General features: G+C 43.8%; 1 protein-coding gene across 1 annotated transcript in view; it reads right to left on the reverse strand.

The window, feature by feature from the left end:
* LOC112233604 overlaps positions 1–24,258 on the reverse strand; it is an 83,754-nt gene that overhangs the window by 59,081 nt on the left and 415 nt on the right. Inside the window, 4 exon segments of the mRNA XM_042303353.1 lie at positions 11,082–11,182; positions 11,398–11,518; positions 12,421–12,756; positions 17,741–19,740. Coding sequence (XP_042159287.1) covers positions 11,082–11,182; positions 11,398–11,518; positions 12,421–12,756; positions 17,741–19,522 — 2,340 coding nt within the window. The 5' untranslated portion in view covers positions 19,523–19,740.

Consider the following 24,258-nt stretch of genomic DNA (forward strand, 5'->3'; position numbering starts at 1 on the left):
TCAGAAATCTCTTTCAATACACATTGCCTGTGAGCATCAGAGGTGAACCAGTTGCATACACTACATTCCAAAACTTACCAGAAAGCATGTAGTCCTTGGCTCAGACAGTGTAGTAGTGTGGGCTCAATAGCATCTCATTAGTGTGCAAGATCTTGAGAATCAGCTGTACATGTGATGGAAGAGTGCACTGTGCATGCAGAGGGTTGCAATTCCATTGCCCGCTCGGAGTTTGCAATTCCATTGAATTGAGTTTAACCAAAATATGCCACAAGACCTATAATTGCTTATGTGTATCCCACAAAAAAGGTTCACTGTTATAAGCTAAATTTTTGGATGATCTTAAGTCAAATTCCCCAAATTCCAGGGCTTAACTGTCCCTGGAAAATTTCTGGAAATTTACCAGAAAGTTTCTGACCCTTTGCAACCTTAGGTAGGATCATAGCCCATATAGAGTAGGATCATAGCCTACATAGGGTAGGATCATAGCCTACATAGAGTAGGATCATAGCCCATATAGAGTAGGATCATAGCCCATATAGAGTAGGATCATAGCCCATATAGAGTAGGATCATAGCCCATATAGAGTAGGATCATAGCCTACATAGAGTAGGATCATAGCCTACATAGAGTAGGATCATAGCCTACATAGGGTAGATCATAGCCTACATAGAGTAGGATCATAGCCTACATAGGGTAGATCATAGTCTACATAGAGTAGGATCATAGCCTACATAGGGTAGATCATAGTCTACATAGGGTAGATCATAGTCTACATAGGGTAGATCATACTCTACATAGAATAGAATCATTTATTTTAGTTTTATTATTTTACCTTTATTTAACTAGGCAAGTCAGTTAAGAACAAATTCTTATTTTCAATGACAGCCTAGGAACAGTGGGTTAACTGTCTGTTCAGGGGCAGAACGACAGATTTGTACCTTGTCAGCTCAGGGATTTGAACTTGCAACCTTCCGGTTACTGGCCCAACGCTCTAACCACTAGGCTACCCTGCCGCCCCATAGCATACATAGAGTATGATCATAGCCTACATAGAGTATGATCATAGTCTACATAGAGTAGGATTATAGCCTACATAGAGTATGATCATAGCCTACATAGAGTAGGATCATAGCCTACATAGAGTATGATCATAGCCCACATAGAGTATGATCATAGCCTACATAGGGTAGGATCAAAGCCTACATAGGGTAGGATCATAGCCTCCATAGATTAGCATCATAGCCTACATAGAGTAGGATCATAGCCTACATAGAGTATGATCATAGCCTACATAGAGTATGATCATAGCCTACAAAATGTAGGATCAATAGGAGAGATGGAGAAGCCATTTGGATGCAATTTCAACTTTGCAGGTATGAAATTAAGAAACTGAAATAATTTTAAAGGTCACTCTTAGAGATGCCAAATGTACGAACAATCTGATCAAATGTTAGAATTTTATCAAGCTGCACAAAATTGATTAAATTCATGTTTCTCTTCATCAATCCACACACAATACCCCATAATGACAAAGTGAAAACAGGTTTTTAGAACTTTTTGCAAATGTATTAAAAATAGGAAACTGAAATACCTTAAGTACATACGTATTCAGACCCTTTGCTATGAGCCTCGAAATTGAGCTCAGGTGCATCCTGTTTCCATTGACCATCCTTGAAATGTTTGTACAACTTGATTGGCGTCTCACTTGTGCTAAATTCAATTGATTGGACATAATTTGGAAAAGCACACTCCTGTCTATATAAGGTTGACAGTGCATGGCAGGGCAAAAATCAAGCCATGAGGTCGAAGGAATTGTCTGTAGTACTCCGAGACAGGATTGTGTCGAGGCACAGTTCTGGGGAAGGGTACCAAAACATTTCTGTAGCATTGAAGGACCTCAAGGACACAGTGGTCTCCATTTTACTTAAATGGAAGAAGTTTGGAACCATCAAGACTCTTCCTAGAGCTGGACGCCCAGCCAAACTGGCCTTTAAGGTAGAGTGGCCTCCCAGCCAAACTGGCCTTTAAGGTAGAGTGGCCTCCCAGCCAAACTGGCCTTTAAGGTAGAGTGGCCAGACGGAAGCCACTCCTCAGTAAAAGACACATGACAGCCCGCTCGGAGTTTGCCAAAAGGCACCTAAAGACTCTCAGACCATGAGAAACAAGATTCTCTTGCCTGATGAAATCAAGATTGAACTCGTTGGCCTGATGCCAGCATCACATCTGGTGGAAACCTGGCACCATCCCTACTGTGAAGCATGGTGGTGGCAGCATCATAGTGTGGGGATGTTTTTCAGCAGCAGGGACTGGGAGTCTAGTCAGTATCGAGGGAAAGATGAACAGAGTAAAGTACAGAGAGATCCTTGATGAAAACCTGCTCCAGAGTGCTCAGAACCTCAGACTGGGGAGAAGGTTCACCTTCCAACAAGGACAACGATCCTAAGCACACAGCCAAGACAAAACAGGAGTGGCTTTGGGACAAGTTTCTGAATGTCCTTGAGTGGCCTAGCCAGAGCCCGGACTTGAACTCGATCGAACATCTCTGGAGAGCCCTGAAAATAGCTGTGCAGCGACGCTCCCCATCCAACCTGACAGAGCTTGAGATGATCTGCAGAGAGGAATGGAACAAACTCCACAAATACAGGTGTGCCAAGCTTATAGTGTCATACCCAAGAAGACTCAAGGCTGTAATCGCTACCGAAGGTGCTTCAACAAAGTACTGAGTTAAGGGTGTGATGTCAACCCGTTTTTATGAGGTATTGTATGTAGATTGATGAGGGGAAAAAACGATGTAATACATTTTAGAATAAGGCTTTAAGGTAACAAAATGTGGAAAAAGTCAAGGGGTCTGGACCCCCCCAAAGTCAAGGGGTCTGAATACATTCCGAATGCACTATATATGATAGAATGACGCTCATAGAAGAAAAGGAGTCCCAAAGAACCTTCAGGGGTTCAAAAGATTGCCACTGTGTGGGAATCTCTTCGGGTCAAAAAGAGGAACCCCTCTGAAAAGGTTATTCGAGGAATCCGTGTTACATGACGCATAACTTTTCGCAAAAGCTTCACAGATTATCGTTGGGTGTTGCTAAGGCGGTCAAGTTCATATCTACCATGTTTTTCCTTTCATGTGTGTCGTGCCACTGCTAGCCAGAGAAGCCAGGATGTTAGCTCATTAGGCCTGATGGTGTAGCTCACATGTTATCTTTCAAGGGAAATATATTCTGTTTGTATTGTCTGTTTATGCCTATAACCGTGTTAATGGCTTTATGACACAAATACATCTTGATTATATAAGTATTCAATGTCCTGAGTCAATACATGTTAGAATCTCCTTTTGGCAAGCCCAAATCACCAGGCTTGTTTACAGCAGTATCTCAGCAGATGACATCATGACCTTTTGTTACAGCTGTGGATGTGATCGGGTGTCAGCCCTACGTATTCATCCCAAACGGTACCCTATTCCCTACACAGTGTACTACTTTTGACCAGAGCCTTATGGGTCCTGATCAGAAGTAGTGCACTATATAGGGAATAAGGTGCCATTTGGGACACACTTTAAGGATTTCCTCTCCTGCCCTGGCCTGAGGCCATTCTCTACTCCAATTTAGAGCTACAACTCTCTCTCTCTTTCCATTTATTCTGCTGTAGCCTGTTAGTAAATGATTCCATTTATTCTGCTGTAGCCTGTTAGTAAATGATTCCATTTATTCTGCTGTAGCCTGTTAGTAAATGATTCCATTTATTCTGCTGTAGCCTGTTAGTAAATGATTCCATTTATTCTGCTGTAGCCTGTTAGTAAATGATTCCATTTATTCTGCTGTAGCCTGTTAGTAAATGATTCCATTTATTCTGCTGTAGCCTGTTAGTAAATGATTCCATTTATTCTGCTGTAGCCTGTTAGTAAATGATTCCATTTATTCTGCTGTAGCCTGTTAGTAAATGATTCCATTTATTCTGCTGTAGCCTGTTAGTAAATTATTCCATTTATTCTGCTGTAGCCTATTAGTAAATTATTCTATTTGCGGCTCATGATGTGGTAATGGAAGGAGAAAGACCAGGCACCCCACCCTTCCCATTTCCCTTATGACCAGACTGTCCCCATGACAACCACAACTCCCCCTCCATCCCCCACGCAGACCTGCACCCTCCAGACCTCAGAGAAACACTACACAGACACGCATGCACGCACGCGCACACACACACACACACACACACACACACACTCATTTAAGATGTAGCAATATCAAATCAGTGTAGTCAGAGGGTCAGAGAGAGATGAGAGAGATGACAGAGAGATAGATGACAGAGAGAGAGAAGACAGAGAGAGAGATGACAGAGAGAGAAGACAGAAAGAGAGATGACAGAGAGAGAGATGAGAGAGAGAGAGAGACAGAGAGAGAGATGACAGAGAGAGAGATGAGAAAGAGAGAGATGACAGAGAGAGAGATGACAGAGAGAGAGATGACAGAGAGAGAGATGAGAAAGAGAGAGATGACAGAGAGAGAGATGACAGAGAGAGATGACAGAGAGAGAGATGAGAAAGAGAGAGATGACAGAGAGAGAGATGACAGAGAGAGAGATGAGAAAGAGAGAGATGACAGAGAGAGAGATGACAGAGAGAGAGATGACAGAGAGAGATGACAGAGAGAGAAGACAGAGAGATATGAGAAAGAGAGAGAGAGAGATGACAGAGAGAGATGACAGAGAGAGAGAGAGAGAGACAGAGAGAGATGACAGAGAGAGAGAGATGACAGATAGAGAGAGAAAGAGAGAGAATGACAGAGAGAGAGAGAGAGAGAGAGAGAAAGAGAGTAACCTTGGGAAAATCCTCTGAATTATCATTAACAGCAGACTCGTACATTTCCTCAATGAAAACAATGTATTGAGCAAATGTCAAATTGGCTTTTTACCAAATTACCGTACAACAGACCATGTATTCACCCTGCACACCCTAATTGACAACCAAACAAACCAAAACAAAGGCAAAGTCTTCTCATGCTTTGTTGATTTCAAAAAAGCCTTTGACTCAATATTGGCATGAGGGTCTGCTATACGAACTGATGGAAAGTGGTGTTGGGGGTAAAACATACGACATTATAGCTGGGGCAGGGAGGAACGTGACCTCCCCATAGCTGAGCAGAGGGGAGCTGGACCTCCCCATAGCTGAGCAGAGGGGAACTGGATCTCCCCATAGCTGAGCAGAGGGGAACGTGACCCCCCCATAGCAGAGCAGAGGGGACCTGGACCTCCCCATAGCTGAGCAGAGGGGAACTGGATCTCCCCATAGCTGAGCAGAGGGGACCTGGACCTCCCCATAGCTGAGCAGAGGGGAACTGGACCCCCATAGCAGAGCAGAGGGGACCTGGACCTCCCCATAGCAGAGCAGAGGGGAACTGGACCCCCATAGCTGAGCAGAGGGGAACTGGACCCCCATAGCTGAGCAGAGGGGAACTGGACCTCCCCATAGCAGAGCAGAGGGGAACTGGACCTCCCCATAGCTGAGCAGAGGGGAACTGGAACCTCCCCATAGCTGAGCAGAGGGGACCTGGACCCCCATAGCAGAGCAGAGGGGGGACCTGGACAGAGGGGAACTGGACCCCCATAGCAGAGCAGAGGGGACCTGAACCTCCCCATAGCAGAGCAGAGGGGACCTGGACCTCCCCATAGCAGAGCAGAGGGGACCTCTCTAATGGAGAAAGATAACCAACTCACTGGTTATTGTCTTACTGCGAGTCTTGTGTAAAGTTGATGCAATAAGCTGTAAGATAATCAGAGGAAGAGAGGATGCCACAACCCCTTATCTCGGTCAGCATTCTGACTTACAGTATTTGGTGAAAGAAGTGTGGTATATCATCAGTGAGGCTTAGTTCTTACCCTTTTGGAAACCCATTGTCTGAGTCTGACTCATACACATACACTGAGGAATCAAAATACATCTGAAGACTGTGTGTGAGGTTTGAAGATTGTGTGTGAGGTTTTTAAGACTGTGTGTGAGAATTAAAGACTGTGTGTGAGGTTTGAAGACTGTGTGTGTGTGAGGGTTGAAGAGTGTGTCTGAGGTTTTGAAGACTGTGTGTGAGGCTTGAAGAGTGTGTGTGTGTGAGGTTTGAAGAGTGTGTGAGGTTTGAAGAGTGTGTGTGAGGTGAGCGTGATGTTTGAGGTCACAGAGACACATCGCCTGCACAGCTGTGCACTGCGTGATTAAATGAACACGCCTGAGTAGAGAATTAATGTGTGTGTTCTCTCTCATCTGTGAGTCCTGCTGTGCTCTCTGTGTGCTAACTGCTGACTCATGTAGCTCATAATGAGTCCAGTTGTGTAATGTGATTTAGACCAGCTCAGGATGGCCTAAAGTGACTTGGCCACTGTTAACCTGTACTGATGCTGCTGGGCTCTGTTACCACGTACTGATACTGCTGGCCACTGTTACACTGTACTGATGCTGCTGGCCACTGTTACCCTGTACTGATGCTGCTGTCCACTGTTACCCTGTACTGATGCTACTGTCCACTGTTACCCTCTACTGATGCTGCTGGCCACTGTTACCCTCTACTGATGCTGCTGGCCACTGTTACCCTCTACTGATGCTGCTGTCCACTGTTACCCTCTACTGATGCTACTGTCCACTGTTACCCTCTACTGATGCTGCTGTCCACTGTTACCCTGTACTGATGCTGCTGGTCAGTTCAGCCAGTGATACTATGATAGTCTGATGGGAGAGCTTTAGGCTTCAGGCTTTAGGCAGAGCAGCAGCAACAGATAATACTACCGTTATTAATACTACTGTTATTCACTGTTATTAATATGAGAGGAAATGAGAGGAGATGGGAGGAGATGAGAGGAGGGGCGAGAGGAGGAGGGGAGAGAAGAGGAGAGGGGAGACAAGGGAGGAGAGGTGAGAGAGGGGAGAGAAGAGGAGAACTGAGGTGAAGAAAGGAAAGAGGAGGGAGGGAGATGAGAGGGGGAAGAGATGAGAAGATAAGACAAAAGAAGAAGACTAGGAGTGTATTGAAAGGAAAGGAAAGTGAGGCGTCAGCATTAGCAGCTAATCCACTGCAGTCAGGAAGCTCGCTCTGTCTCCCTGTGACCTGTGGGGTTCACTAGTCTGACTGGAAATGGGGGAGCTAGACACACACCCCTGTGCTTCAAAGCATGATAACACCAACCCACTAATTCATGAGAATAGAGCAGCAGTACTGTTGTACCACACGTGGCATTATCTCTCACTGTCCTGTATCTCTCTGGCCATTAACAAACACACCTCTCACTGTCCTGTATCTCTCTGGCCATTAACAAACACATCTCTCACTGTCCTGTATCTCTCTGGCCATTAACAAACACATCTCTCACTGTCCTGTATCTCTCTGGCCATTAACAAACACATCTCTCACTGTCCTGTATCTCTCTGGCCATTAACAAACACATCTCTCACTGTCCTGTATCTCTCTGGCCATTAACAAACACATCTCTCACTGTCCTTTATCTCTCTGGCCATTAACAAACACATCTCTCACTGTCCTTTATCTCTCTGGCCATTAACAAACACATCTCTCGCTGTCTTTTATCTCTCTGGCCATTAACAAACACATCTCTCACTGTCCTGTATCTCTCTGGCCATTAACAAACACATCTCTCACTGTCCTTGTCACGCCCTGGCCTTAGAGATCCTTTATTCTCTATTTTGGTTAGGTCGGGGTGTGACTAGGGTGGGCATTCTAGTTTCTTTATTTCTAGGTTGGTTTGGTATGGTTCCCAATCAAGCAGCTGTCTCTCTTTGTCTCTGATTTGGGATCATATTTAGGTAGCCTTTTCCCACCTGTTTGTTGTGGGATCTTGTTTGTGCATAGTTGTCTTGAGCACTGCATAGCTTCATGTTCGTTTGTTCTTTATTGTTTATTGCCGATTCACGTAATAAAGATGATGAACTCAAACCACGCTGCATTTTGGTCCGATTCTTACAACAACGTTCGTGACAGTCCTTTATCTTTCTGGCAACTAACAAACATCTCTTACTGTCCTTTATCTCTCTGGCCATTAACAAACATCTATCACTCTCCACTTATCTCTCTAGCCATTAAAACAAATACATCTCTCACTCTCTTTTTGAAACACTCTCAATGGTTTATATCGCCATTGAAAAGTAGCCCTGAGGGATGAGAGCCAAAACATAAGACACATAATGAAAACATCTGTCTATCCCTCTCTTTCTCTCTCCCACCCCTCTCTCCATCTCCCCACCTTCTCTTCTTCTCTGTATACCCCCCCCTCCTCCAAATCTCTCTCTCACCCACACACTGTCTATTTAACTCACACTTACAAAGGCTTTCTAAAGATAGAATCCTGAAGATAAACAGGAAACACACAGTGTCATGGCAACAGCATGGAACTGACGACAAACACCGTTCAACTCCAGAATGGTTGTGGTGGCAAAATACAGAGTTTGACCTCCAGCTGTGTGTATGAGTGTGTGTGAGAGAGTGTGTGTGTGTGTCTACCTGCATGAATGCATTTGTGTGTGTTCGCATTTGTGTGTGTGTGTGTGTGTGTGTGTGTGTGTGCGTACAGCTGCAGCTCATTAACAGTTAGACTCTAAGAGATGGAGAGAAAATAGTCTCTCCTTCAGTTAAGGTCCCTTGGGGCCCCGTCTTCATCAAAGGGCCTTTCTCTGAGATTCTGGGTCTAGGTCCCAAAGGCGAGACAGATGAGAGAGAGAACAGATAGAGGTGACAGAGAGAACAGAGAGATGAGAGAGACAACTGAGAGAGATGACAAAGAACAGCGAGAGAGAGAGAGAGAGAGATGAAAGCGAAAGAACAGAGAGTGATGAGGTAGAGGTTAATGGATCTGGGCCCTACGGCAGATGACCTGCTGGATGAAATACATAGGCCACATTTTTTCTTTCAAATATGTTTCTCAAACCAGAACCCTGAAGAAAAACTGTTGAACTGAACCCTGAAGGGAAACTGTTGAACTGAACCCGGAAGGAAGACTGTTTAACTGAACCCTGAAGGAAGACTGTTGAACTGCATTGCAGAGATATTCCCTGAATGTCTCCATCAAACCATCAAGCCATCCATCAGCAGACTCGACAGCCTTGGTTTCTCTAATGATTGCCTCGCCTGGTTCACCAACTACTTCTCTGATAGAGTTCAGTGTGTCAAATCGGAGGGTCTGCTGTCCGGACCTCTGGCAGTCTCTATGGGGGTGCCACAGGGTTCAATTCTTGGACTGACTCTCTTCTCTGTATACATCAATGAGGTCGCTCTTGCTGCTGGTGAGCCTCTGATCCACCTCTACGCAGACGACACCATTCTGTATACTTCTGGCCCTTCTTTGGACACTCTGTTAACAACCCTCCAGGCAAGCTTCAATGCCATACAACTCTCCTTCCGTGGCCTCCAATTGCTCTTAAATACAAGTAAAACTAAATGCATGCTCTTCAACCGATCGCTACCTGCACCTGCCCGCCTGTCCAACATCACTACTTTGGATGGCTCTGACTTAGAATACGTGGACAACTACAAATACTTAGGTGTCCGGTTAGACTGTAAACTCTCCTTCCAGACCCATATCAAACATCTCCAATCCAAAGTTAAATCTAGAATTGGCTTCCTATTTCGCAACAAAGCATCCTTCACTCATGCTGCCAAACATACCCTTGTAAAACTGACCATCCTACCAATCCTCGACTTTGGCGATGTAATTTACAAAATAGCCTCCAATACCCTACTCAACAAATTGGATGCAGTCTATCACAGTACAATCCGTTTTGTCACCAAAGCCCCATATACTACCCATCATTGCGACCTGTACACTCTCGTTGGCTGGACCTCGCTTCATACTCGTCGCCAAACCCACTGGTTCCATGTCATCTACAAGACCCTGCTAGGTAAAGTCCCCCCTTATCTCAGCTCGCTGGTCACCATAGCATCTCCCACCTGTAGCACACGCTCCAGCAGGAATATCTCTCTAGTCACCCCCAAAACCAATTCTTTCTTTGGCCGCCTCTCCTTCCAGTTCTCTGCTGCCAATGACTGGAACGAACTACAAAAATCTCTGAAACTGGAAACACTTATCTCCCTCACTAGCTTTGAGCACCAACTGTCAGAGCAGCTCACAGATTACTGCACCTGTACATAGCCCACCTATAATTTAGCCCAAACAACTACCCCTTTCCCTACTGTATTTAATTTATTTATTTATTTTGCTCCTTTGCACCCCATTATTTTTATTTCTACTTTGCTCATTCTTCCATTGAGAATCTACCTTTCCAGTGTTTTACTCGCTATATTGTATTTACTTTGCCACCATGGCCTTTTTTTGCCTTTACCTCCCTTATCTCACCTCATTTGCTCACATCGTATATAGACTTGTTTATACTGTATCATTGACTGTATGTTTGTTTTACTACATGTGTAACTCTGTGTCGTTGTATGTGTCGAACTGCTTTGCTTTATCTTGGCCAGGTCGCAATTGTAAATGAGAACTTGTTCTCAACTTGCCTACCTGGTTAAATAAAGGTGAAATAAAATAAATAAAAACATTAAAAACCAGAACCCGGAAGGAAGACTGGGGCAAAACAGACGGCGTTGGTTTAGATTGCTGATAGCATGTAAACTATATTTTGTCTCTTTATTGAAAACATAAATAAAGTTGCACAATGCGCATTTGTCTCTCAAATACATTGTTACAGTTGTTGATTAGCTAGATAGCTGGCATATTTTAACCATATTTGCATAGACCTCAGTTAAAACCCCTCAAAACAAGACAGCTCGGAGATTCCAACTAGCGATCTTTCAGTTACTGACCTAATGCTCTTAAGCACTAGGCTATCTGCCGCCACATAGCAGTTTCTTGTCCTTGTTGCTAGCTACCAGGCCATCCAGAATCACAACAACACACAACCTTCTGCCCCTTTGAAGCGCGGACATTGTTTTCATGACGTTGTCAGCTAACCCATCTATAGGGAATAGGGTCCCATTTGAGACGCAGCCAGTGACTTGTGACTGAACATGCTAACAGGCTAACATGCTAACAGGCTAATATAGTGTGATTATAGGACATGGTAGGCAATGACTCACAATGTTGACTTGTAGTGGACCAGAGCCTGTTCTGAGCAGTCTCCTCCTGCAGCTGCCAGCCTCTCCATCACCAGGACACATTGAGGATGACTGGGAGTCTGCTGTAGTGGACAGACACACAGACAGTTCAACTACCCACACACACACACACACACACGCACACGCACATGCACACGCACACACACACACACACACACACACACACACACACACACACACACACACACACACACACACAAGCATTCGTACACCAACATGCACATATTGACACAGGCAGGCAGGCACGCACACACATGTGCACACACACATGTAGTACCTGTGTGTCCCGGAAACAGGGCCAGAGTGGTAAGACTGCTGGGGGGGAGGGAGTGACACCTCTGAAGAGACACTCTGAGGGGGGGCTCTAAAGGTGATGCCCCCAGGGGACGAGACATGGCCTGGAACACACTGGACAGTTACGCAAGCACACACCCAACGTCTCTCACATACAGTACATACAGTACATACAGATCCCCCAAACAACACATCTTCTTTCCTTCTCAGAGTGTAGAACATTTAAACCAAACAGTATATTCTGGTGCATAGGTTCTGAGTGCATGCCGCATACAACCTTGTGATACAATATGAATCATTCCTACCAGTCAGGTGATACAATATGAATCATTCCTACCAGTCAGGTGATACAATATGAATCATTCCTACCAGTAAGGTGATACAATATGAATCATTCCTACCAGTCAGGTGATACAATATGAATCATTCCTACCAGTCAGGTGATACAGTATGAATCATTCCTACCAGTCAGGTGATACAATATGAATCATTCCTACCAGTCAGGTGATACAATATGAATCATTCCTACCAGTCAGGTGGATGAGTCTCCAGGTGAAAAGTTCATAGGGTGAGTTATTATAATGAGGGAATAATGTATGGACAGAACGTATGGGAGCGGTGATGCAGATAATTGGCCACAGACAGAAATAGTGAACGAGAGAGACAGCAGAGAGCGAGAGGAGAGAGAAATCAAGAGAGCAGAGAAAGAGCAGCTCAAGGAAAGGAGGATATATGAATACAGCCTTGTAGAAATGGGTCAGAGCGTGTAGCATTGTTGTAGAGTAGGAGGGTATAAATACAGGGTTTGTAATCTCCTCCCATCAAAGCATGCAGCGCGTGTTGTGGTTGATTCATTACTGGTCCTACCAGCTAGGAGGACTACAGCCTATATTTAAATCAGGGTTGGCAGAGACTACTGGTCAGTCTCCACACACACTCCCACTTTCATTCTCTCAGCAGGGGATAATATGTGTGTGTTTGTGTGTGTGTGTGTGTGAGGTCTTACTCTGTGACTCTGCGCGGGGTCTGTCTCCACGGTAACAGAGGGCTCTATGACAGAGCATGGTCTGGCCAGACTGCCCGCCTGTCTCCGACCCGGCGGCAAGAGGTGCATCATGGGACCGGGCCTGCGTCTGTGCCGGCACAGAGAGCCCCCTGTGGCCTGCTGAGTAACGGCAAACGCACAGCCCCCTGGGAAGGGACTGCAGACTCGGAGGTCGACCAGTGCTGAGGCGGGACGGGGGCGAGGGCGGGGGGGCTTGGGAGGGGCAGGGGTCTTCACTGGACTAGAATAGGACTGGACTGACCTGGGTCTCCTCAAAACACTGCCTGATAGAGCTCCCTATTCAACCAATCAATTAATGAATCAATAAATCCATCAGTCAATCAATCAATCTGGTTCTAGGTAACAATTCCATCAAACTCCATTCACAACCCTGATTTCTATAGTTGGTTTCCATTTTAGTTTCCTTACAGGAAAATCCACTGTTAGACCAAGCCCAGTATTACTCTGCAGGATAATCCACTGTTAGACCAAGCCCAGTATTACTACAACTCACTGTAGTGCAAGTACAGGAGGGCCTGACATGTCCTGACTCGCTGTGAGAGAGACAACGGAGGGCAGATGAGATGAGTAATCTGAACGGTGCTAGGAGACAGAGGTGTGTGTGAAGCTGCAGTTAGGGTGGGGGCAGTCACACACACACACACACACACACACACACACACACACACACACACACACACACACACACACACACACACACACACACACACACACACACACACACACACACACACACACACACACACACACACACACACACACACACACACACACACACACACACACACACACACACACACACACACACACACACACACACACACACACACACACACACACACACACACACACACACACACACACACACTGTTTTCTGTTGCACATATTTGCTCTACCACGCCTGATTTGACTAATTGATGGCTTTAAATTAGTTGACTGGCTGTGGCTGGAATAGAATATACGTGTGGAATGTCTAAGGGATCCCTGAGGACTGGGTTGGGAACCACTTTTAGAACTAAATTCCCCTGGGTTTTTTTAGGACAAGATTTGCTGGTGTGTTTCTGTGTGACAGGAAGGGGCAGGAAGGACAGACTACTGTGGTCTAACTAACACCTCTGACTCTACTTCCTCCTCCGGCCAACAGATGGGGCAAAAGAATACCCACAACATGCTCTCTGTACATTACCCTCTCTAACAGAGAGAGACCTATAGTCTACTTATTCAATGTTGTACAGTACAAGTAACTGCTATGAGACTTGCATAAAGCATTTAGATGATTTCTGTTTTTAAAAAGCAAAAGAATGATGATGTTTAACAACGTTAGAAAGGTTAACAATAAGACAAAGTTGTAATGTAATAGTATTGTAATAGCTACATAATGACAGGATCTGATAACGACGTGGAATGAATTAATGATTTGATAGGACTGAATAAAATGAGGTGATTACTTATAATAACACATTTTTATCATTAACAGGCACAGATTACAAATAACTATTTGAATTCCTTACTGAATTGATTTGCAGTCCCTTACAAAAATGTTTGTGGCAAATTGTGGCAAAATTTCAGCAAACAAAATAGTGTGTCACAAAATACTGCCAGAAGTTTGCAAATGTTTGCCAGTGGTGAATCTGTGCTAAACCTTTGGCAACAATAATATTTATTGCAACTAGTGGCCAACAGTTCGCCAGAGGTTTGTTTCCATCAAGATTCTATTTGAATCTATGGCAAACCTGTGGCAACAATATTTATTACCAGCAGTTGCAAACAGTTTACTGGAAGCCATTTCTGGTGAACACATTACTTCCAAGACCAGTAACCGCAGGAAGGACAGTAAAAAATTGCAATCAAGGGGATTCTAAAAACGTGTTGAAATATGGAAACCAAACTAGCTACCGACCAGTGAGTGAAGTGAATAATTAAACATCCTAATAAACTTTAAAATTGGGTTAGTTAATTGATGACTAGTTAGCAATGTTATATTTTATGGGATAGAGTGAAACACATTTTGTTGATACCAGTTTCAATCTGTCAGCGTCACTGACTGGCTAGCGCTTAGCTAGCTAAACATTAGCTATCATAATATTGTACAATTAATGTGATCGCTAGCTAGCTAACTAATAATTTGCCTAAACAATTATATTTTTTGGTGAATACGTTGATGTCTTATTATACCAATATGCATTTCAATATGCTAGTATCACTGTTCAGTAGCATGTTTGCTAGCACAACAACTAAGGTAGCAACAATATGAGCTGACTTGACATCCAAGCCAGACTTCACTTTTGCAGATGGATACCCTTCCCCTACCTGTAGTGTTGGAAGAGGCTGTATTGGTAGAAGGATAAATCAACACCCTGGGAAGATGTTTGTGGTGCACTCGAACATAACACTTTATTTGAGTGTATCATCTTCAATCTTGATGAGGTAAGTAAATGCATGTAGTATTCTCAGAATTGTAGGCCATACATTCATTCTTTGTAACAATTAGAACTTTCATTGCTTTAAACTAGTAGCTAGCTCATCTTCAACATGTGTTCCATCACTGTTTCTTGAAGCAATCAGTTACATGACAAAAAGACAGACTGAGGCCTTCAATCAAACTGAGGACAAAGAAATATGCATGAACCAGGTCAAGGATGGCTTTGAGATGTAAGTTAACAATAATTCATTTTGGAACATTAATATGAATTGCCATATTAGGCATAACACAATGTTATGTTTCTTTTCTTCCACCCAAGCCTGTTATACCTGAGTCAAGAAGAAGAGAGACTTGGCTGTGTTGAGACTTGGCTGAAGAAATATTTTGTATACTGTGGCTCTCTATGAACAGTTGGACACATATTAAAATCTAAGTCCCAGTTTGTGCATGCTACATCGTTTGTTTATACAGTGGCTTGTATTCACCCCCTTGGCATTTTTCCTATTTTGTTGCCATACAACCTTGAATTAAAATGGATTTGGGGGAGGGGGGGGTATCATTTGATTTTGCCTACCACTTTGAAGATGCAAAATATTTTTATATTTGAAACAAACAAGAATTTTAAAAAAGAAAAAGAAAATCTGAGTGTGCATAACGATTCACCTCTCCAAAGTTAATACTTTGTAGAGTCACCTTTTGCAGCAATTACAGCTGCAAATCTCTTGGGGTATGTCTCTATAACCTTGGCACATCGAGCCACTGGGATTTTTGCCCATTCTTCTTGGCAAAACTGCTCCAGCTCCTTCAAGTTGGATGGGTTCCGCTGGTGTACAGCAATCTTTAAGTCATACCACAGATTCTCAATTGGATTGAGGTCTGGGCTTTGACTAGGCCATTCCGAGACATTTAAATGTTTCCCCTTAAACCACTCAAGTGTTGCTTTAGCAGTATGATGTGGGTTATTGTCCTGCTGGAAGGTGAACCTCTGTCTCAGTCTCTAATCTCTGGAAGACTAAAACAGGTTTCCTCAAAGAATTTCCCTGTATTTAGGGTCATCCATCATTCCTTCAATTCTGACCAGTTTCCCAGTCCCTGTTGATGAAAAACATCCCCACAGCATGATGCTGCCACCATCATGCTTTACTGTGGGGATGGTGTTCTCGGGGTGATGAACGGTGTTGGGTTTGCGCCAGTCATAGCATTTTCCTTGATGTCCAAAATGCTCAATTTTAGACTCAATTGACCAGAGTACCGTCTTCTTTATATTCTTACAATTTTTTAATAATAGATTTAATGGTGCTCCGTGGGATGTTCAAAGTTTCTGATATTGTTTTATAACCCAATCATGATCTGTACTTTTCCACAACTTTGTTCCTGACATGTTTGGAGAGCTCCTTGGTCTTCATGGTGCCGCTTGCTTGGTGGTGCCCCTTGCTTACTGGTTTTGCAGACTCTGGGGCCTTTCAGAACAGGTGTATACATACTGAGATCATGTGACAGATCATGTGACACTTAGATTATACACAGGTGGAGTTTATTTAAGAAATTATGTGACTTCTGAAGGTAATTGGTTGCACCAGATCTTATTTAGGGGCTTCAGAGCACCACTTTTTCGTTTTTATTTTCTTTCATTTTTTTTAAACAAGTTATTTTTTAAATTTCACTTCACCAATTTGGACTATTTTGTGTATGTCCCTTACATGAAATCCAAATAAAAATCTATTTAAATTACAGGTTGTAATGCAACAAAAAAGGAAAAATGCCAAGGGGGATGAATACTTTTGCAAGGCACTGTACACTGTATAGCAATAATATACAAGCAGAAACATAATGTTTCCTTGCTGAAAAATATATAGAATGCCCTTTTCAGTGAGAAGCATAGCAACATCAAGGCAGCTTTGTAACAGATGACCCTGTTTTCCAAAGCCAAACCTGCCCATTAGCCACTGAATCAATGTCTTAAGATGCCAAAATATAAAGTGTTAAATTGTTTTCATTATCCTAATGTTGTTTTTGTTTTGTGTTTTCTGATTGTTTCAGTTCATGTTTTCAACAAGCTTTGTTCGAAGGACTTCGACAGGGACGCCACTCCAAAGTTCACTCAAAAAGGCAATAGTTCTGAACTGGGTGTGATTTAGTTTTTGTTGTTTAAATGATTTACATTTTGTTAATTATCTTTTAAACCTCCATTGGTTGAATGCTATTGCTCAATTAACACTTGGCTCATGTAAATTCTGTAGTTGCCCCTTTAAACATCCTAAGGTCAATGTCCCCATAAGGTTCACATTTCTCTCTTGGTAATGCAGCTACATAAAAATATTAAATACATTTTTTTTTTTTTTTGGGGGGGATATCCAGTCTTTGCTCTTTTCTTCATTAGCCTGCTGATCATTTTCAATTTGGATTGGATTTATTTATAAATGTTATCACATGGTGTTTAGTATGTTTAGTACTGTATGTTTAGTTTAGTTATCTCTGTGAGAAGCAAGTTCATTTACAGTTATATGTGAGTGGGTTTATGTAGATATAACATTTCAATGTTGTGAACACACAGTCACCAAAAACGGGATCTAATTTGTATATTCATACTGAGTTTTCAGAAATTTGCAGCAAACAGTAGAATGTTAGCCATATGTTTCCCGGAATTGTTTGCCAGAAGTTTACAAGTCGCCGCAACAGTTTGCCACAAAACTAATTTGCATGTGAAAATATGAGCTTGCCACAAATCTACAGCAAATTGGCCAAAGGTTTGCTACAACTGTTTTCCAGAAACCTGTTTTTTTCAATAAGGGGTGTTGAACATAAAACAGTTTTCATGTTTATCATCAACATACTCACCTTAAATACTTCCTGGTGGCAGTTTCCTGCTGGCTCCCTAGTGGCTGCGGTCTCTTCTTCCCGTAACTTTGATTGGCCGTTTGGAAGGTGTGTCTGATCCGAGACAGGTAGAGCATCCTCGGAATCCAGATAATTTCCTGAGTGTCGCTCTCTTCCCTCTCTTTCTCTGTCTTCCACTGTAGACAGACATTCTAAGTGGTCTCTGTCTCCCACTGTCTCTTTCTGAGTCTCTCTCTCCAGCCTTGAGTGTGGCACATGATTCTCTACTGTGGCTACAGAGGTGTGCCGTGTCTGTCTCTCTGTCTGTCTGACTGGCTGGCTCTCTGTCTGTTTGTCTGTCTGTCTGGCCGTTTCCAATGAGCTCACACACACCAGGCCGTTAACGCTTGGTGAGTCCGGACATACTCTCCAGGCCTTCAGCACCACTCGAGGAGACCGTCTGCCTATCAGAGGAGTGGGTGAGGCAGGGTCACAAGTAGGGGAGCGAGGGGGGTGAGGGGTCAGGGGTGAGGCGGGTGTTGGGGGAAACTCTGGATGGTCCTCACTGCGGAGGGTCAGGGACACACTGTGGACGTAGTCCCCCAGACGCTGCCCTGCTCTGGGGGAGTCCAGTGGCGTCCGCTCCGCCCCCCCCTCTGGAGGAGAGAAGGAGTGAGAAGACATCCGCCATTTTCTAGCCGTCTCTGCAACATTGCTGAAGAACTTAATCAGACCCCCAAAATGTCCACCTTTGCTGTCAGAGTGTTTTGTAGCAGCTGGCTGAAAGTCCCGGATGCTCTCAATGTCCACCGAGCCATAGTCAGAGTCCATGGTCTTGTCCAGTGTGTGTAGCTCTGAGTCAAAACTCCTCTCTGAGTAAGCTGGGTTCCCCTTCCCCAGGACAGAGATCTTCCTTAGGTAACTCCACACGTCAGCTCTCTTAGACCTCCTCCCACCCAGCGGGGCCTTGGGGCCGCCCCTCACACTCTGCTCCTCACACACTTCTGCTGAGGTAGTGTTACAGTTAGAGGAGTGATTGGCCTGCGCCTGAGCCTGGACCTGAGATCTCTTGGTGTAGGGGACTCTCTCTGTGGGCTTAGAGCCGTTCTGGGTAGCAGGGTCCACTAGCGAGGGAAGATGGTGTCTGTCCAGGGTAGCTGTCAGATCCATGTCCTCAAATGAGCAGTCGAACTCGGCGGTATGTCCGGCATACGAGTGCCTCTTGGCGTAGTGGCGGAGTGTGCTCCTACCGGGATGCAGGGCGGGTGAGGGGAGGAAGTCCCGGCAGAACGAGTCGTCCTCCGTCTCTCCATCTCTGAACTTAGTGCTGGACCTAGACATCTTACCCACCCTCCCCTTGAAGACACCCGGAGAGCGGAGCTTCTTGATGGAGCGGACCTTGTCAGCGAAGGACAGTTTAGGGATAAAGGCCTCCTCTCCTGGGAGGATCATGGAGTGAGGTCTTCTGTTATCCAGTTCTGAAGCCGCTTTTCGCCGGGTCAAGATCTTCCAGATGCCTCCTGTAGCTCTTGGTCTACGGTTGACATCCGGGTGCTCCATCCCAGGGGTCTGAGGGGGTGCCTGGGTCTCTGCCTGTCTATCCCCATCCCCCTGCCACTGTCCCTGGGCTTGGCATGGACCCTGACCCTCTTCTTGACTCTCTCCCTGTCCCTCTCCCTTCCCAGTCTCATGGATAGATACAGTGCCGGTCTCATGCTGCACATCCAGAGACACGTTGAAGACTTTATTGACGAACCCGTTGGGGTCGCTGCTGTGGGAGGCGGGGCTGTCCGTGTGTTCCATCCTCTCTCATCTCATCCTACTACAGCTCTGTCAGCTATCAGCTATGTCAGCTATCAGCTACGTCAGCTATCAGCTCTGTCAGCTATCAGCTACGTCAGCTATCAGCTCTGTCAGCTATCAGCTATGTCAGCTATCAGCTACGTCAGCTATCAGCTACGTCAGCTATCAGCTACGTCAGCTGTCAGCTCCAGACCGCACCATCTCTTTCACCCACACACCTGGAGAGAAAACACACAGCACAGCAATTTGTCAGCTCTCTTATACTCACACAAACAATTCAATTAAAATCAATGAAAGAACCCTGTATTTATCTCTGAGGGGCAATACGTGCCCTGTTTTTATCTCTGAAGGTCAATAAGAACCATGAATTTATCTTCGAGGGGCAATTTGAACCCTCTATTTATCTCAGAGGGGCAATAACAAAACCGGTGTTATTGTACAAAGTTTGGAGACGTTGCTTGAGTTCAGCCAAATAAACCCTTCATTCATAATATGTCACACAGACCTGACCACACATCAGATTTAGATGCCCCACAAGACAAGATACAGGTACAGTACAGATACAGTACAGGTACAGATACAGGTACAGGTACAGATACAGGTACAGATACAGTACATGTACAGATACAGGTACAGATACAGTATAGGTACAGATACAGATATAGATACAGGCACAGGTACAGGTACAGGTACAGGTACAGGTACAGATACAGTACAGGTACAGTACAGGTACAGGTACAGGTACATATACAGTACATGTACAGATACAGGTACAGATACAGTACATGTACAGATACAGATAAAGGTACAGATACAGTACAGGTACAGATACAGTACAGGTACAGTACAGGTACAGATACAGATACAGGTACAGATACAGTACAGGTACATATACAGTACATGTACAGATACAGGTACAGGTACAGATACAGTACAGGTACAGATACAGTACAGGTACAGTACAGATATAGTACAGGTACAGGTACAGCACAGATATAGTACAGGTACAGTACAGATACAGTACAGGTATAGTACAGATATAGTACAGGTAGAGTACAGGTACAGTACAGGTACAGTACAGATACAGTCCAGGTACAGTACAGGTACAGATACAGGTACAGGTACAGTACTGGTACAGTACAGATACAGGTACAGGTACAGATACAGTACAGATACAGTACTGGTATGGGTACAGATACAGATACAGTACAGGTACAGTACTGGTACAGGTACAGATACAGGTACAGTACAGATACAGATACAGATACAGTACAGGTACAGTACTGGTACAGTACAGATACAGTACAGGTACAGATACAGTACAGGTACAGATACAGTACAGGTACAGTACTGGTATGGGTACAGATACAGATACAGTACAGGTACAGTACTGGTACAGGTACAGATACAGTACAGGTACAGTACAGATACAGGTACAGTACAGATACAGATACAGTACAGGTACAGTACTGGTACAGTACAGATACAGTACAGGTACAGGTACAGATACAGTACAGGTACAGTACTGGTATGGGTACAGATACAGATACAGTACAGGTACAGTACTGGTACAGGTACAGATACAGTACAGGTACAGATACAGTACATGTACAGATTCAGGTACAGATACAGATAAAAATACAGTACAGATACAGTACAGGTACAGTACTGGTACAGGTACAGATACAGTACAGATACAGATACAGTACAGATACAGATTCAGTACAGGTACAGTACTGGTACAGGTACAGATACAGATACAGTACAGATACAGTACAGGTACAGTACTGGTACAGTACAGATACAGTACTGGTACAGTACAGATACAGTACAGGTACAGATACAGATACAGTACAGGTACAGTACTGGTACAGTACAGATATAGTACAGGTACAGATACAGTACAGATACAGATACAGTACAGGTACAGATACAGGTACAGTACAGGTACAGATACAGATACAGGTACAGATACAGTACAGGTACATATACAGTACATGTACAGATACAGGTACAGGTACAGATACAGTACAGGTACAGATACAGTACAGGTACAGTACAGATATAGTACAGGTACAGGTACAGCACAGATATAGTACAGGTACAGTACAGATACAGTACAGGTACAGTACAGATATAGTACAGGTAGAGTACAGGTACAGTACAGGTACAGTACAGATACAGTCCAGGTACAGTACAGGTACAGATACAGATACAGTACAGGTACAGTACTGGTACAGTACAGATACAGTACAGGTACAGGTACAGATACAGTACAGGTACAGTACTGGTATGGGTACAGATACAGATACAGTACAGGTACAGTACTGGTACAGGTACAGATACAGGTACAGTACAGATACAGATACAGTACAGGTACAGTACTGGTACAGTACAGATACGGTACAGGTACAGATACAGTACAGGTACAGATACAGTACAGGTACAGTACTGGTATGGGTACAGATACAGATACAGTACAGGTACAGTACTGGTACAGTACAGATACAGTACAGGTACAGGTACAGATACAGTACAGGTACAGTACTGGTATGGGTACAGATACAGATACAGTACAGGTACAGTACTGGTACAGGTACAGATACAGTACAGGTACAGTACAGATACAGGTACAGTACAGATACAGATACAGTACAGGTACAGTACTGGTACAGTACAGATACAGTACAGGTACAGGTACAGATACAGTACAGGTACAGTACTGGTATGGGTACAGATACAGATACAGTACAGGTACAGTACTGGTACAGGTACAGATACAGATACAGTACAGGTACAGATACAGTACATGTACAGATTCAGGTACAGATACAGATAAAAATACAGTACAGATACAGTACAGGTACAGTACTGGTACAGGTACAGATACAGTACAGATACAGATACAGTACAGATACAGATTCAGTACAGGTACAGTACTGGTACAGGTACAGATACAGATACAGTACAGATACAGTACAGGTACAGTACTGGTACAGTACAGATACAGTACAGGTACAGATACAGATACAGTACAGGTACAGTACTGGTACAGTACAGATATAGTACAGGTACAGATACAGTACAGATACAGATACAGTACAGGTACAGATACAGTACAGACACAGTACTGGTACAGGTACAGATACAGACACAGGTACAGATACAGTACGGGTACAGGTACAGGTACAGATACAGGTACAGGTACAGTACAGATATAGTACAGGTACAGTACTGGTACAGATACAGTACAGGTACAGTACAGATACAGTACAGGTACAGGTACAGTACAGATATAGTACAGGTACAGTACAGTACAGATATAGTACAGGTACAGATACAGTACAGATACAGTACAGGTACAGTACAGTACAGATATAGTACAGGTACAGATACAGTACAGATATAGTACAGGTACAGATACAGTACAGATATAGTACAGGTACAGTACAGTACAGATATAGTACAGGTACAGTACAGTACAGATATAGTACAGGTACAGGTACAGTACAGATATAGTACAGGTACAGTACAGTACAGATATAGTACAGGTACAGATACAGTACAGATATAGTACAGGTACAGTACAGTACAGATATAGTACAGGTACAGATACAGTACAGATACAGTACAGGTACAGTACAGATTGCTGTTTGTGTAATACTGGTGCATAAAGAGTGCAGTTCAAAAAGCTATGCTTGCATCCTAAATGGCAGTATATTCCCTATAGTGCACTACTTGTGACCAGGGCTCAAAAGCAGTGCCCTATATAGGCAATAGGGTGCCACTTGGGTGCAGACCCTATCTCTCATCACTTGTAACACATTACTTAACATAGTGGTCATGGTCTTACATGAAACATTCTATAAAGGCATGCATGACTGACACATTTTTGGGGGGTATTTGAAATGAGCTGATGTAGGGTGACTTGAAATAAGTGAATCTTTCATCGTGTGTGCAGTACAGTGGTCCCTTTAAAGTGAGTCAGCATTATTTAAACATCCACCCTCATACCCCTCTATACCCTCACGAGCCACATTAGCCCAAGTAATTATACAGAATACAGCAGCACACACACCAGGATCCCGCGTTGCCATGGAAACCGACCCTACGGAGGTGGTGGTGATGTGTGTGTGCAGCACCAACTTGTGTGTGCGTTTATATCAAACGACAGATCCCCTTCATCTGAGGAGGATGACTGAGAGCTAGGCCCAGCCTCCATTCACTCCCTGTTCCACATATTAATGCACTATCCTTGCCCAGGTCATTTGAGATAGGACTATGCCCTATTAGCCAACATTATGTGGACAACAGATCCCCCCCACAAGAGTAGTTAGGTATACATGTAGCTAGATGCAGTATTGTAAACTAATGTAAGAGGTATGGTTACATGTAGTTAGATACAGTATTATAAACTAATCTAAGAGATATTTATAATTATAATTACATATAGGCCCATACAACCCTATAAACTAGAACAGGTGTAATTTATTCAATATCACTAGGATTAAAATAGGCTCTTATCAAATATGAATAAATATATGTCAACACGACATTTTAAATGTGAATAGTTTGCCTCACGTTATGTGTATTTATTGTTTTGAATAGGCCTATACAAACGTGAAAGTAAACTGAAAGTGTGTCGCCAAAGAATAAATCATGATCGGTAACGGTAAGAATCGACTATAGACAATCTTTAGAACGGTTGAGAAATGTTTAGTTTTTTTCCCTCATCG

Source organism: Oncorhynchus tshawytscha, linkage group LG21, assembly GCF_018296145.1.
Source record: "Oncorhynchus tshawytscha isolate Ot180627B linkage group LG21, Otsh_v2.0, whole genome shotgun sequence".
Taxonomy (NCBI): domain Eukaryota; kingdom Metazoa; phylum Chordata; class Actinopteri; order Salmoniformes; family Salmonidae; genus Oncorhynchus; species Oncorhynchus tshawytscha.